Here is a 16,715-nt window from a genome sequence, read left to right as displayed (position 1 = left end):
CACCATACATAGTTACAAACTTTTTTTCTTGTGATGAGAACTTTTAAGACATACTCTCTTAGCAACTTTCAAATATACAATACCATATTAACTATAGTCACCATGCTGTACATTACATCTCAATGACTTATTTATTTTATAACTATACCTTTTGACCCCCTTCACCCATTTTTGCACACCCCCACCCCCCACCTCTGGCAACCACCAATCTGATCTCTATGAGTTCAGGTTTGTTTTTTTTTTAAAGATTCCACATATATGTGAGATCATATGGTATTTGTCTTTATCTGTCTGACTTATTTCACTTAGCATAATGCCCTCAAGGTCTATCCGTATGTCTCAAATAGCAAGATTTCCTTTTTATGGCTTAATAATATTCCACTGTGTATATATACTACATTTTCTTTATCCATTCATCCATGGAGATTCTTTCCCATAAGAAAATGCATTATGCATATAAGCTTTGAATTTTAGCTCTAACTTGTACTGTTGTGTGACATAGAGTAAGTCATTCAATTTTGTATAAGCTTTAGTTTTCTCAGTGAGGATAACAACATATAACTTGACGACTTATTGTGAAGATTCAAAATAATGTAGGTAGAGCTATTCAAATGCAATAAGTAATTGACTAGTAGTAATTCTGATGTGCCTTGGAGAGCCCCAGGTACTTACCTTCTTTACTACAATTTATGTAGTCAGGAACATTTTTCAATGAGGAACATAGACTCTTCCTCTCCTGGAAATCATAGTATCTGCTGATGCTCATCCCAAAGTTATGTATGGGTAACAGCATCAATGAATTAAGCAGGGGGCTTTTAGAAGCAGCTTCCTTGTCTGTGATTAAAAACATGATAATATTAGCATGCTTTATATGAAATGAACTGCCTCAAGAAAACAAAGTCCCCCCAAGTTGATCAAATTAAACTGAGAAAATTACAAAGCCATAATACTACACTCAAAAAACTCTAAAATCTTGCCAATAAGTATGCTATCCATGATGTCTTATAGCATAGTTTGTATTGATAATTACAGCATTGGAAAATCATTTGGGGAAAGTTGATATCCAAATAATCTGTCTTCTTGTCACCTGATATGAACAGGAAACCCATACTTATTATTTCTTATCCTACATGATCAATAAAGAAGCAAAGTTGGAATAGGAAATTTAGCCTAGAACTCAAAGATGGAAAAGAGATAAGGAATACTTTATCAGTTAAAAGGAGATACATCTTCAGAGAACTAAGCATAAAACTAACTGAGGTTTCTCTAAATATTAACGTGTATAATAGTTGATGAATATACACAAGGAAATACAAAACATGGGTAAGGGTTAAGGTTATGAATTGTCATTGTAGGACTTCAAGACTGAGTTCAGATTATTGGGAATAGAGATAAAATTATATGTCGGATCAAAAAACATACTTTTACGACTTTGACAAAAGAGAGGTGGCCAAGCAAGGATGATAGGGGATGAGTAAATTCCTAAGACGTAAATTTTCTAAGTGGTAAATTCATACCAAGCCTGCCCCAAACAGAGTAACAATTGGTGTATAAACACCAATCTGGTGTTTCTGATAGCTGGAAAGAATAATTCTGGACATTGATTGGTCACTTGAGTAGATGCCAAAAATAACAAGTGGCTAATGTTATAAAGTATTTTAGCCTCTCTCTGTAGAGTGCATAAATATCCCCTCAACTTGAAGGAGCAGAGGACAATCTTCCTACATAAGAGTAATATGATTCCTTAGCTGACAAACTGTTGAAGGACAACATATGAGTGGAGTGGGGAGGAAGGTAAAAACTGAGGAAAATGCGTTGTAAATGCATGAATAATATTTAAAAATATTTATCTTCCGGTTCAGCATGTGTATGGACCAATAAGAGTAGACTAACAACCAACCAGATTGAATACAAATCATAAACAATCAGTGTGGCCATCTTGTGCATAAAGACTGAATACTGACCCTAGCATTCGGATCTAGAGAAAAGCAGAATTGCTATCTGCTGTTTTGGATTGCCTCCCTATACATTCTCCATATTTCTGATAAAAGTATCCTGATTTTCACGTCATCTCTGAATAATGAGTTTAGTTTCTTCCTTTCTAGTCTCACATCTCTTATTTTGATCTATTACTGCACTGACCAGGACCTTAGGTATAATGTGGATTTTAAAGGGAATGTTTTAAATTATTCAGCATTGAGTATGATATTTGTTGTATATTTTTTGCAAATTCCCTTTATGAAGTTATGGAAGTTTTTTCCTAGTTACTAAGAAATGTTATAGTGAACAATCATTGGATGTATTTGGATGACATTTTTGCATATATCAAGATTTCCCCTTAATTTATTAATATGGCAAATTATATTAACAGACTTTCTGAGTCTATTGCTAGTCTGCATTATTAGGAAAAATTCAGTTTGGTCATAATGAATTAACTTTTCCTTTCTTTTATTAATTGTAATTTTGCTTTCTTCTATTCTTTTCTATTCATGAGGTCAAAGATATGCTAACTTCATAGAATGAGTAAAGAGGCTGTTTTTCTTCCCTGTTCTCTAGAAGGGTTTGTATAAGATTAGAATTCTATGTTTTTGCATGTTTCATAAAACTTACTATTGCAGCAATATAGACCTGATGTTTTTGTTGTAGAAAGATTTTAACTAATGATTTAATTTCTTGAATGGTTTCTAGGACCATTTACATTTTATAATTCTTATTGACAAGGTGTTGGGAAGTTATTTTTTGTACAATTGTATCTAATTATTCTAAATATTCAAATGTTTTATCTTAAAATTATTTATCACATCATCCTGTCTTCTTAATGTCTGCAGCGTCTGTATTTATGTCTCCATTTTATTCCTAATATGGCTTATTTGGACGTTTTTTTTTTCTTTATTAACTTATCAGGGTTGTGGCAATGTTACCATCTTTCCAAAGATTTTGGCTCTTTTCCAATCTTTGGCTCTTTTGGTGCTCTCTTTTATTTTTGTTTGCTATTTCTTCAGTTTCTACTCTTATCCTTATTATATAATTCTTTCTACTTTTCTTGGATTTCTTCTGTTGTGTTTTTTTTTCAATTATTTTATTGAGGTCATAATGGTTTATAACATTGTGTAATTTCAGGTGTACATTATTGTTTATCAGTCTCTGTATAGACTGCATCATGCTCACCACCAATAATCTCATTTTGTGTGTGTGTGTGTGTGAGAGGAAGATTAGCCCTGAGCTAACATCTCTTGCTGATCCTCTTCTTTTTGCTGAGGAAGATTGGCCCTGGGCTAATATCTATGCCCATCTTCCTCCACTTGATATGTGGGATGCCTGCCACAGCATGGCTTGATAAGTGGTGCATAGGTCTGCATCAGGGATCTGAACCTGTGAACCCCAGGCCACCGAAGTGAAGCATGCGAACTTAACCACTACGCCACCAGGCAGGCCCCACCAATAATCTAATTTTTATCCATCACCATACCTATGTGCCCCTTTACCCACTCCCCAACCCCCTTCCCTTCTGGTAACCACTAATCTGTTCTCTTTATCTTGGATTTATTCTGTTGTATAATATATACATATATTTGACTTCTTCTTTGACTGTCTAGTTACTTTTAACTTTATTTCTCGAATTCCAAACGTACGGTTCTGTTAGTTTTTACTAACCTCATGAAATGAGTTGGGAAATATTCTCTCTTGTTTTCGAAAAGACTTTGTATAGTATTGATATTTTTCCCCTTAAAAGTTTGTAAGAATGTGCCAGTGAAATGATCTGGGTTTTAGCCATCCCACACCTCCAAACTATAGTCTATCCTTAGGATAAAAGCAATAAAAATGAGAAACTCACACAGTGCTTTTTCATTCAAAGTGTGAACTCCCTTCCAGTTTCTGTCTACTTTTAGTCATTGTGAAGTACATCCAAATTTTTAAAAATTTGTCCATAGTTTATAATTGTTAGGTGTGGGAGTATTAGTCTGATATAAGTTCCTCCACCTTTGTAAGTAGTAGAACATCAGTAAAGTTTTGTAGTCTGGGATGGCATAAATGTTGCACATCATCATCAGATTCATTTCTGAGTATGTGAGTTTTAGTGGTTATCTTAAGCATTTTAGTGGTTATCTTCTTAAGTTTCATTTTCTAAATAAAACCTACTTTTGTATGTCAATTATATCCACTAACCTTGCAAAATTCACTCATTAATTTCCCCAGGTTATCTGTAATTATTTTAGATTTTCTATGTACACAAAAATGTCATCTGCAAGTAATGACAGTGCTATTTCTTCTTTTGCCAATACTTACGCCTTAATTATTTTCTTGCCTATTGCAGTGACTAAAACCTTCAGTATGATGTTGAACATAGAAATGATAGATAGCATCCTTGACTCATTCCCAAATGCAAATGGAAATCTTTAGATAACACCAATCTTACATAAAAAAATCTTTTTGTGAATACAAAGGACTATTTCTTAACGTTTTGTATGAAGTCAGCATAATATTGCTACCAAAATCTAAGAACATTATAAGAAAGGAAAATTACAGGTAAATCTGTCTCACGGACATTAATATAAAACTTCCTTGTAAACTATTAACAAATTGGATCTAGAAATGTATAATAAGGGATAATACAACTGAGTTTGGTTATTATAGGAATGCAGAGTTGGTTTAACATTAAAAATTAATTAGTGAACATCACCACACTAGAATAAAGCAGAAAAACTATACGATCATCTCACCAACGCAAAAGAAAAAAAAGTACTTGTTAAAATTCAAAACTTGTGCATTATAAAAACTCTAAACAATCTTGGAAATGAAGGGAATATCCTCAAATATATGTAACTACAAAAAAAATCAATGGCATATAAAAATTTTTAAATTGTGGTAAAATATATATATTTATCATTATAACTACTTAGTGCACAATTCAGTACAATAAATAAATTCAATACAGGCAATAAATATATTCACGTTATTGTATAATTATCACCACTATCTACACCCAAAGCTTTTTCATTCTCAACAAAAACTCTGTACCTACTAAATAATAACCGTCCCTACTTTCCTGCCCTCTACTCTGGTAACCTTTATTCTACTTCTTTCTATATGAATTTGACTACTCTATGTTCCTCAAATAAGTGGAAATATACAATATTTGTCCTTAACTGTCTGGCCTATTTCACTTAGCATAATGTTTTCAAGTTCCATCTATGGTGTGGCATATATAAAAATTTTATTCCTTTTTGTGGCTGAATAATGTTCCACTGTATATACATAACACATTTTGTTTTATCCATTCATCTGTTGATGGACACTTGGATTGTTTCCACCTTTTGGCCGTCGTGAATAATGCTGCTATGAACATTGGTATACAAACCTTTTCGAGTTCTTGATTTAAATTTTTTGGCTAGATACCCGGGAGTGGAATTGCTAGGTCATATGGTAGTTTTGTGTTTAACCTTTTGAAAAACTGCCAGACTTTTTCCCACAGTGGGGTCTCCATTTTACATTCCCACCAGCAATGCACAGTTTCTAATTTCTCCACATCCTTGCCAAAACATGTTATTTTCTGGGTTTTTTTTTTTAAATAATCAGCATCATAATGGGTGTGAAGTGGTATCTCATTGTTGTTTTGATTTGCATTTCCCTGATGACTAATGATATTGTGCATCTTTTGATGTACTTGTTGGCCATTTGTATATTTTCTTTGGAGAAATGTCTACTCAAGTTATTTACACATTTTTTTATTTAGGAAATTTGTCTTTTTGTTGTTGAGTTATGAGTCCATTGTATTTTCTACATACTAGGCCTTTACTAGATATATGGTAAGTGTTCAAATACTTTCTCCATTCTGTAAGATTATTTTCACTTTCTTGATAATGTTCTTTGATATATAAAAGTTTTTTATTTGACTATATCCAGTTTATATACTTTTTCTTTTGTTGCTTGTGCTTTCAGTGTCATGCTTAAGAATTCACTGCCAAATCCAAGGTCATGAAGAAGTACCCCTTTTTCTTCCAAGAGCTTTATGGTTTCAGCTCTTATATTTGGGTCACTGATACATGTTACGTTAATTTTGGTATACGGTATGAGGTAGGATCCAACTTTCACTTTTTGGATGTGGATTTCCTAATTCTTTTAGATGTATTATAAATGGAATTGCTTTCTTTCTTTTTTTTTTTAATTTTTTGTTTCTTGCAGTAACATTGGTTTATAACATTGTATAAATTTCAGGTGTACATCATTATAATTCTATTTCTGCATAGATTACATCATGTTCACCACCAAAATACTATTACAACCCATCACCAAACACATGTGCCGAATTATCCCTTTCACCCTACTCCCCCCCCCTTCCCCTCTGGAAACCACCAATCCAATCTCTGTCTCTATGTGTTTGTTTATTGTTGTTGTTATCTACTACTTAATGAAGGAAATCATATGGTATTTGACCTTCTCCCTCTGACTTATTTCACTTTGCATAATACCCTCAATGTCCATCCATGTTGTCACAAATGGCTGGATTTCATCGTTTCTTATGGCTGAGTAGTATTCCATTGTGTATATATACCACAGCTTCTTTATCCATTCGTCCCTTGTTGGGCACTTAGGTTGCTTCCAAGTCTTGGCTACTGTGAATAACGCTGCAATGAACACAGGGGTGCATGTGTCTTTACGCATTGGTGTTCTCAAGTTCTTTGGATAAATACCCAGCAGTGGAATAGCTGGATCATATGGTAGTTCTATCCTTGATTTTTTGAGGAATCTTTATACTGTTTTCCACAGTGGCTGCGCCAGTTTGCACTCCCACCAGCAGTGTATGAGAGTTCCCTTCTCTCCACATCCTCTCCAACGCATGTTGTTTCCTGTCTTGTTAATTTTAGCCATTCTGACGGGCGTGAGGTGATATCTCATTGTAGTTTTGATTTGCATTTCCCTGATAGTGATTTTGAACATCTTTTCATGTGTCTGTTGGCCATCTGTATATCTTCTTTGGAGAAATGTCTGTTCAGGTCTTTTGCCCATTTTTTAATTGGGTTGGTAGTTTTTTTGTTGTTGGGATGCATGAGTTCTTTATATATTTTAGAGATTAAGCCCTTATCAGATGTATGGTTTGCAAATATCTTCTCCCAGCTGTTAGGTTGTCTTTTCGTTTTGTTGATGGTTTCCTTTGCTGTGTAGAAGCTTTTTAGTTTGATGTAGTCCCATTTGTTTATTTTTTCTATTGTTTCTATTGCCCGGTCAGACATGGTGCTTGAAAATATGTTGCTAAGACCGATGTCGAAGAGTGTACTGCCTATGTTTTTTTCTAGAAGTTTCATAGTTTCAGGTCTTACATTCAAGTCTTTAATCCATTTGGAGTTAATTTTTGTGTATGGTGTAAGGTAAGGGTCTACTTTCATTTTTTTGCATATGGCTATCCAGTTTTCCCAACACCATTTGTTGAAGAGACTTTCTTTTATCCATTGTATGTTCTTGGCTCCTTTGTCAAAGATTAGCTGTCCATAGATGTGTGGGTTTATTTCTGGGCTTTCGATTCTATTCCATTGATCTGTGTGTCTGTTTTTGTGCCAGTACCATGCTGTTTGGATTACTATAGCTTTGTAGTATATTTTGAAATCAGGGAGTCTGATACCTCCAGCTTTATTCTTTTTTCTCAGGATTCCTTTAGCTATTTGGGGTCTTTTGTTGTTCCATATAAATTTTAGGATTCTTTGTTCTATTTCTGTGAAAAATGTTGTTGGAACTTTGATAGGGATTGCATGGACTCTATAGATTGCTCTAGGAAATATGGACATCTTAACTATGTTAATTCTTCCAATCCAAGAGCACGGAATATCTTTCCATTTCTTTGTTTCTTCTTCAATTTCTTTCAGCAATGTTTTATAGTTTTCGGTGTACAGATCTTTCACCTCTTTCGTTAAGTTTATTCCTAGGTATTTTATTCTTTTTGTTGCAATTGTAAATGGGATTGCATGCTTAATTTCTCTTTCTGCTACTTCGTTGTTAGTGTACAGAAATGCAACTGATTTTTGTATGTTGATTTTGTATCCTGCAACTGTACCGTATTCGTTGATTACTTCTAAAAGTTTTTTGGTGGATTCTTTAGGGTTTTCTATATATAAAATCATGTCATCTGCAAATAGTGATAGTTTCACTTCTTCCTTTCCAATTTGGATCCCGATTATTTCTTTCTCTTGCCTGATTGCTCTGGCTAGGACTTCCAGTACTATGTTAAATAGGAGTGGTGAGAGTGGGCATCCTTGTCTGGTTCCTGTTCTTAAAGGAATAGCTTTCAGTTTTTCACCATTGAGGATGATATTAGCTGTGGGTTTTTCATATATGGCCATTATTATGTTGAGATACTTTCCTTCTATCGCATTTTATTCAGAGTTTTTATCGTAAATGGATGCTGTATCTTGTCAAATGCTTTCTCTTCATCTATTGATATGATCATGTGATTTTTATTCTTGATTTTATTAATGTGGTGTATTATGGTGATTGATTTGCGAATGTTGAACCATCCCTGCATACCTGGAATAAATCCCACTTGATCATGGTGTATAATCTTTTTAACGTATTGTTGTATGCAATTTGCTAGTATTTTGTTGAGGATTTTTGCATCGATGTTCATCAGTGATATTGGCCTGTAATTTTCTTTTTTTTGTGTTGTCCTTGACTGGTTTTGGTATCAGGGTAATGTCGGCTTCGTAGAATGAGTTAGGGAGCTTCCCCCCATCCTCAATTTTTTGGAAGAGTTTGAGAAGGATAGGTATTAAGTCTTCTTTGAATGTTTGGTAGAATTCACCAGGGAAGCCGTCTGGTCCTGGACTTTATTTTTGGGGAGGTTTTTGATTACTGTTTCGATCTCCTTACTGGTGATTGGTCTATTCAAATTCTCTACTTCTTCTTGATCCAGTTTTGGAAGGTTGTATGATTCTAAGAATTTATCCATTTCTTCCAGATTGTCGAATTGGTTGGCATATAGCTTTTCATAGTATTCTCTTATAATCTTTTGTATTTCTGAGGTGTCTGTTGTAATTTATCCTCTTTCATTCTGATTATACTTATTTGTGCCTTCTCTCTTTTTTTCTTGGTGAGTCTAGCTAAAGGTTTGCCAATTTTTTTAATCTTTTCAAAGAGCCAGCTCTTGGTTTTATTAATTTTTTCTATTGTTTTAGTCTCTATTTCATTTATTTCTGCTCTGAGTTTTATTATTTCCCTTCTTCTACTGATTTTGGGCTTTGTTTGTTCTTCTTTTTCCAGTTCCTTTAGGTGCACTGTTAGATTGTTTATTGGAGATTTTTCTTGTTTGTTGAGATAGGCCTGTATTGCTATAAACTTCCCTCTTAGAACTGCTTTTGCTGTATCCCATAAATTCTGGCATGTCATATTTTCATTTTCATTTGTCTCCAGGTATTGTTTGATTTCTTCATGACCCAGTCGTTGTTCACTAGCATTTTTTTTAATCTCCACGTATTTGCGGCTTTTCTGATTTTCTTCCTATGGTTGATTTCTAGTTTCATACTGTTGTGGTCAGAAAAGATGCTTGGTATTGTTTCAATCTTCTTAAATTTATGGAGACTTGTTTTGTGGCCTAATATGTGATCAATCCGGGAGAATGTTCCATGTGCATTTGAAAAGAACGTGTATTCTTCGGTTTGTGGATGGAATGCTCTGTATATATCTACTAGGTCCATCTGTTCTAGTGTATCATTTAAGGCCAATGTTTCCTTATTGATCTTCTATTTGGATGATCTATCCATTGGTGTAAGTGGAGTGTTAAAGTCCCCTACTATTATTGTGTTACTGTCTATTTCTGTTTTTATGTCTGTTAATAGTTGCTTTATATATTTAGGTGCACCTACATTGGATGCGTACATATTTACAAGTGTTATATCCTCTTGTTGGATTGTTCCCTTGATCATTATGTAATGCCCTTCTTTGTCTCTTTTTACAGCTTTTGTTTTAGAGTATATTCTGTCTGATATGAGTACTGCTACCCCAGCTTTCTTTCATTGCCATTTGCGTGGAGTATCTTTTTCCATCCCTTCACTTTCAGTTTGTGAGTGTCTTTAGGTCTGAAGTGTGCCTCTTGTGTGCAGCATATATATGGGTCTTGTTGTTTTATCCAATCAGCCACCCTATGCCTTTTAATTGGAGCATTTAGTCCACTGAAGTTTAAAGTAGCTATTGATAAGTATGTACTTACTGCCATTTTCTAACTCTTTTTTTCTCAGTGTTTTAGTAGTCTTTCTCTGTTCCTTCCTTCTTCTATACAGAATTGATGGTCTCTTTAGTTTGACCTCTTTCTGAAAGCTCTACTCTTTAACCCCCCTCCTCCCTCCTTTTATGTTTTTGATATCATATCTAACCTCTCTTTTGTGCATTTGTATCCATTACCCTCTTATGATGGAAATAGATAATTTTTCCTATTTTTGGTCTTCTCTTTTCCCCTTAAATCAGTCCCTTTAACATTTCTTGTAGCATGGTTTCTTGGTGACAAACTGCTTTAATTTTTGCTTGTCTGTGAAATTTTTGATGTCTCCTTCCATTTTGAATGACAACCTTGCTGGGTAGAGTGTTCTTGGGTGTACGTTTTTTCCTTTTAGCACTTTGGATATATCGTGCCCCTCTCTTCTAGCCTGTAGGCTTTCTGCTGAAGAGTCAGCTGATAGCCTTATAGGGCTTCCTTTGTGTGTAACTTGTCTTTCTCTTGCAGCTTTTAGGATTCTCTCTTTCTCTCTAATTTTGGACATTTTGATTATGATGTGTCTTGGTGTGGGCCTCTTTGGATTTATGATGTTTAGGGCTCTCTGTGCTTCCTTTACCTGGATGTCTGTTTCCTTCCTTAGGTAAAGGAAGTTTTCATCTATTATTTCTTGAAATAGATTCTCTGCCCCTTTGTCTCGCTCTTCTCCTTCCGGGACACCTATAACATGGATGTTAGTGTGCTTGATGCTGTCTCAGAGGTCCCTTAGACTGTCCTCACTCTTTTTAATTCTTTTCTCTTTTACTTGTTCAGCTTGGGTAATTTCTTCTAGTCTTTCGTCCAGATGGCAGATCCGTTCTTCTGTATCCTCTACTCTGCTTTTGAGTCCCTCTAGTGAATTTTTCATTACCAGAATTGTATTCTTCATCTCTGATTGGTTCTTTTTTATATCTTCCATTTCTTTGTTGACATTCTCACTGAGTTCATCTATTCTTCTCCCCAGATCAGTGAGCATCCTTAACACTCTTAGTTTGAATTCTCTGTCGGGTAGGTTGCTCATTTCTGTTTCACTTAGTTCCTTTTCTGGGGTTTTGTCCTGTTCCCTTGCTTGGAATGTATTCCTTTGCCTCCTCATTTTGCCTCTTTCCCTTTGTTTGTGTCTATGTATTAGGTAGATCAGCTACGTCTCCTGCTCTTGGAGAGGTGACTTTATGTAAGTGATGCCTTAGGAGGCCTGCAGTGTGCTTTCCTCAGTTCTCAATGTTCCAAGGATGACCCCTATGTGGGCTATGTGTGTCCTTCTGTTGTGGCCTGTTTTCTCTCCCTGTAGGCACCCAGGGAGGCCGAGTTATGCTCCTGGCCAGCTGTTGTAATGCTCAGCTGCTTGTAGTTGTTGTGAGCCCTTCAGTCTCTTTATCAGATGTGGTGAGCCCCAGCACAATTGGTTGCAAGTTCTAATACCACATTTGTGTTGCAGTATTTCTTTTAAGTGAGTAGGGCCCCAGCGTGGCAGGTTGTTAGGCTCAGGAGCTTACAATTGCTATAAGCCCCCAGCCTTTAGGTCTCTTGTCAGCTCTCTGAGGACTGCAGCTTGGTGGGGCTGCCTCAGGCATGGGAGAACCCAATTGTTTCAGGCTTTGGAAGGTGGGGCAAACCCCCTATGTGGGTCTTTGAGAAGCACAATTCTTCTGCAGCAGACAAGCCCTGCCGCCCACAGGTCCACAGACACAGTCAACTCAGTCCTGCCCCGTGTGCGCGCCCTAACCTCCTGAAGTGGACCCAGTCTCTCCATGGTGGAAGCCCCACACAATCCACCACCGCCCCACACTCTCCACCCACTCCTTGTGCATGCCCTGCCCCACTGAAGTGGGTTCAGTTGCTAGGCTGCAGAGAATCCAGTCACCAATCTGTGCAGGCCCACACGTTGCCTGAGGGCTTGTTGTTGGGTGGGGCCAGTCTCTAGGGTGGGCTGCCTGCCCTGGCTGAGCTGGATTAAATTGGTGCTCTAGTGGGTGGGGCAGTCCTGGGCTAGCAGGCCCCAGGGAGTACTCCAATGGCGTGTGTGTCAGCACGCCCACACCAGGCCACAACAATGGCCGTCACCAATGTCCCAGTCCCTGGAGAGGTCTCACCCCTCACTGCGATGCACTCAGAGCCTATCAGGTGAGTCTCTTTTCACCAAAGCACTGTGCACCTTTCTTTCTGGTGATTTTAGGTTGCTTTCTGAACTGGGTGAGTTTGTGCGTGGGCCCTTTAAGAGCCGGTTTTAATTTTTTTGTGAACCAGCTTTTCTGGGACGTACTCCCCAATGTTTTAATAGCAGGCAAAGTCAGATATTATGCCACTTGTCTCAATTGTGCTGGGTCCACAGAATGCCCACAGCGGGAGTGCTCCCCAGCTCAGGGCCCCTCTCCTCCAGGGAGGGCTGCGTACCTGTGGGCTGCTCACGGGTGGCCATGAAGCTGGCGGCTTGTGAACGCAGGGTTTTTTCTCTCTAGAAGGGAGTTTCTGCCTCTTCCACCTCGATTAGGATTGTCCTTTGTTGCCGGAGTTCCTGTTATCCAGTTTTCAGTTCTGTCTCAAGGGTAAATTTTCCACGAGTAGTTGTAAATTGGGTGTGTCTGCCGGAGAAGGTGAGTTCAGAGTCTGCTTACACCACCATCTTTGCCCCCCTTTCACTTCTGATTTTAGTTATTTCCATCTTCTCTCTTTTTTCTTAGCTAAAGGTTTCAACTTTTTTGTTGATCTTTTCAATGAATCTGCTTTTGGTTTTGCTGATTTTGTTTTCCCATTTTTTATTTTGTTTATCTTTAATCTTTAGTATTTCCTTCATCCTGCTATCTTTGGCTTTAGTTTTCTCTTCTTTTACTTGTTTCTCAAGGTGTAAAGTTATAAACCAAAAATACAATAACATTTACTTTTTGATTTGCTCATGGAGTTAGTTATTTTTATGGGAGATCTTTATTTTTTCATATGGCTTCAAGTTACTATCTAGTGTCATTTCATTTCATCCAGAAAGACTCCCTCAGGCATTTCTTTCTTGTAAGGCAGGTTGAGTAATGGACCTCCTCAGCTTTTTTTTTTTTTTTTACTCTGGGAAAGTCTTATTTTCTTCTACATTTTTGAAGGACAGTTTTGCTGGATATATAGGTTTTTATTGACAGGTGTTTTTTTTTTAGCACTTCAATTATGTTATCCCACTGTCACCTGGTCCCCATGGTTTTTAATGGGAAATACACTATTAATTTTATTGAATATTCTTTGTACTTAATGAGTTGATTCTCTTGCTGTTTGTAAGATCCTCTCTTTGTCTTTCACAGTTTGATTATAATGTATCTTCATAAGGCTCTCTGAATTTATCCTACTTGGAGTTCACTGAGCTTCTTGGATTTGTAGATTCATATCTTTCATCAAATTTGGGAAGTTTTTGGCTATTATTTCTTGAAATATTCTTTTTCCTCCTCTTCTCTCTCTTCTCCTTCTGGGACTCCTATAATATATATACTGGTCTTGATGGTGTCCTAGAGGTCCCTTAGGCTTTGTTCACTTTTCTTCATTATTTTTTCTGTCTACTCCTCAGACTCAACGTTCTCAATTGTCCTGTCGCAGTTCACTGAATCTATCTTCTGCCTGATAAAATCAGTTGTTGAACCCTTCCAGTGAATTTTTTCATTTCAGTTGTTGTATTTTTAACTTCTGTTTGCTTCTCCATAATTTCTATTTGGTTCTTTTTTATAATTTTTAGCTCTTTTTTTCTTTTTGAGGAAGATTGGCCCTGAGCTAACATCTGTTGCCAATCTTCCTCTTTTTCTTTTTTCTCCCCAAACTAGTATATCCTAGTTGTAGATCCTTCTAGTTCTTCTATATGGGACACCACCTCAACATGGCTTGATGAGCGGTGAGTAGGTCCACATCCAGGATCCGAACTGGTGGACCCCAGGCCGCTGAAGCGGAATATGCAAACTTAACCAGTATACCACTGGGCTGGCCTCATAACTTTTATCTCTTTATTGTTAAATCTCTATTTGGTAAGACATCATTCTCATGGTTACCTTTAGTTTTTGTTTGTTTGGTGTTTTTTGGTACATCTTTTCCTTTAGGTCTTCAAGTATGTTTAAGGCAGATGTTTTAAATTCTTTGTCTGGACTTGCTCAGGGACTGTTTCTGTTGATTTTGTTCCTTTGACTGTGCCATACTTTCCTGTTTCTTTGTATGCTTTGTGACTTTTTTGAAAACTGGATATTTGAATATTATAATATTCTAACTGTGGAAAGCAGGCTCTCCTCCTTCTCTAGGGTTTGCTGTTCTTGTTGTTGTTTTTTTTTTATTGTTAAATGCTCTAATAGTCTCTGTGTGTAATGACTTTTCCAAACACTTTTGCAGAGACTTTACTCCTTTTCATGAATGATCCTGGAAGTCTCTGTTCCTTAGCTTGTTTGACAGAAATTTCCTTGAACGTCTGGATCCAAAACAAAACAAAATTTCACCATTCTTTTAAGACTTTCTCTGTGCTGGAGCCCTCCTCCAACACTTACCAGACTTTCACTGACCCTCGGGATCAGCCCAAAGTGAAACCTTATGGTCTTCACAGGTTCTTTCTGAGCAAATATCTTGCCCTTGGCCTGTGTGTGGCTGTCTAAAATTCCCCCATATACATGGTTGCTTTTTAATGCCCTAATTTTCCAAAGAACTTCTCTCTGGCTTTTTGTCCCTGGCCTTAGGCAGCATATTTTATGCCTTAACTGTAATCTTCTTCTTCGGGCATCTGAGAGTTATCTCCCTTACAACATTTTTTAGAAATGCCCATTGCTTTTTATGCCTGGTGAGCTCTGAGTTAGGTGGAACAGAGATGAGTACCTCACATCAGTTCTTCAGTTAACGCCCAGACAGATTAGAACTGACTTACACCAAAATTTGTGAGGAAGGTCTGCTCTGCTCCCTCTGGAACTAGGGATGTATGTCCCACACTGGGAGCATGGATTGTATCTTCAAGACTGCTGCCAAGCTGGAGAGGGAGTCAGGCAAGTGCACGTAAAAATGCCACACATATTTCCTATTGTTTTAAGGGTTTTTTTCTTGATTCAGCATTTGCTTGGTTGTTGTAAACCTCTGACCACTTTCCAGAGATCTGACAGAGTTGGTTCTCACAGTTTCTGATTTCTTTTTTATGTTTTCTTCTTTTTTTACTTTTAAAGCTCTTCCATTTTTTTAAAACATTTTAATAAAAGTATATATTTCAGGCATACAACATGATAATTTTATATACGTATACATAGTGAAATGATTACTAAAGACAAGCTAATTAATATATCTTCTTCTCACATAGTTACCATTTTTTTAATGATAAGAGCACCTGAAATCTACTCTCTTAGCAAATTTCCAGTACTCAATACAGAATCATTAACTATAGTCATTATGCTGTACAGTAGATCTCTAGATTTGCTCATCCTACACAACTGCAACTTTGTACACTTTACCAACATTTCCCCATTTCCTCCACCTCTCCACCACTGGTAACCACTGTTCTACTCTTTGATTCTACATATTCAACTTTTTTAGATTCCACACATAAGTGAGATCATGTATCTTAATCATTTAATTTTCACAAGTTTGTGAAGTGGGTAGTATTACTCCTATGTTATAGATGAGGAACTCTAATTGGGAGATGAGGAGTCATGTCCAGGATATAAGAACCAGGAGTGGCTTAGCAAAGGTAACCCTTCTGTCTGCAGGTCTCTGGTCTCTTCATACACTCCTAATACAAGCAAGGATTTTGAAAAGCAACTCTGAACCCAACAGAGATCCTGGCAAAATATTCCCAGTGCTTCTCTATACATATAACATTGTTTCTGTGGAGATTATAAAGTAGAAAAAAATAAATACAGCCTATAGCAAATCCTTTCATAGGGCATCTAGATTTCCAGGTGGCTGTTCTATTCCAATGTGACATTTATGAAAAGCTCTGTTAAATTTTATGGAATACATAGGAAATGTTCATATTTTGCTCAAAGACCACCTCTTCACCTTGTCTCATTTTAAGCAAATATATAATAAGGCTCTGAGCATCAGGATACTGAATTTATAATGATTGAAGATTATTTTGCATTTATGCAAAATATCTTTAAATAAAATATCTTTAAATTGTGTGCATAACTCTCTTCAGAGAATATTACTTAGCAAGCCTTTGTTTCTGTAAAAACAAATAACACTGTTAAGTTACAATGCTATTCTTCCAGTGAAAATGAACAGAGATCATCCCAAACCAATCATCCTAAAGTTACTTCTTGGAGAACACCTAATCTTTAGAGGAAGTCAGACTTAATATCTATTTTATAACTGTTTTATGTGACATGTGATATGTAGACATGCTGAGTAAGAGCTCTTAGATATCCCGTGAGGATGTTCCAAACAATATCTAATCTTTTAGGGGCTTTTAGAACCTAGGACTGCCTTGAGTAGAACATGGACATTTTCCGCACATCAGACCAGTGGTGACTGAGCAGTGAAGGTGTCCTGGAGC

General features: G+C 36.6%; 1 protein-coding gene and 1 long non-coding RNA gene across 3 annotated transcripts in view; one reads left to right on the top strand and one right to left on the bottom strand.

Moving 5' to 3' along the window:
• LOC131422573 (phospholipid-transporting ATPase ABCA3-like) overlaps positions 1–16,715 on the bottom strand; it is a 224,008-nt gene that overhangs the window by 32,823 nt on the left and 174,470 nt on the right. The window contains exon 23 of the mRNA XM_058569911.1: positions 673–834. Within this exon, the coding sequence (XP_058425894.1) occupies positions 673–834 (162 nt within the window). The remainder of the gene's footprint in view (positions 1–672; positions 835–16,715) is intronic.
• The window catches only part of LOC131422574 (uncharacterized), a 71,708-nt gene that overhangs the window by 5,772 nt on the left and 49,221 nt on the right, over positions 1–16,715 (top strand). The window lies entirely within an intron of this gene.

Source organism: Diceros bicornis, chromosome 26 (assembly GCF_020826845.1).
Source record: "Diceros bicornis minor isolate mBicDic1 chromosome 26, mDicBic1.mat.cur, whole genome shotgun sequence".
Classification (NCBI taxonomy): Eukaryota; Metazoa; Chordata; class Mammalia; order Perissodactyla; family Rhinocerotidae; genus Diceros; species Diceros bicornis.
This window is presented reverse-complemented; position numbering and strand designations above follow the sequence as displayed.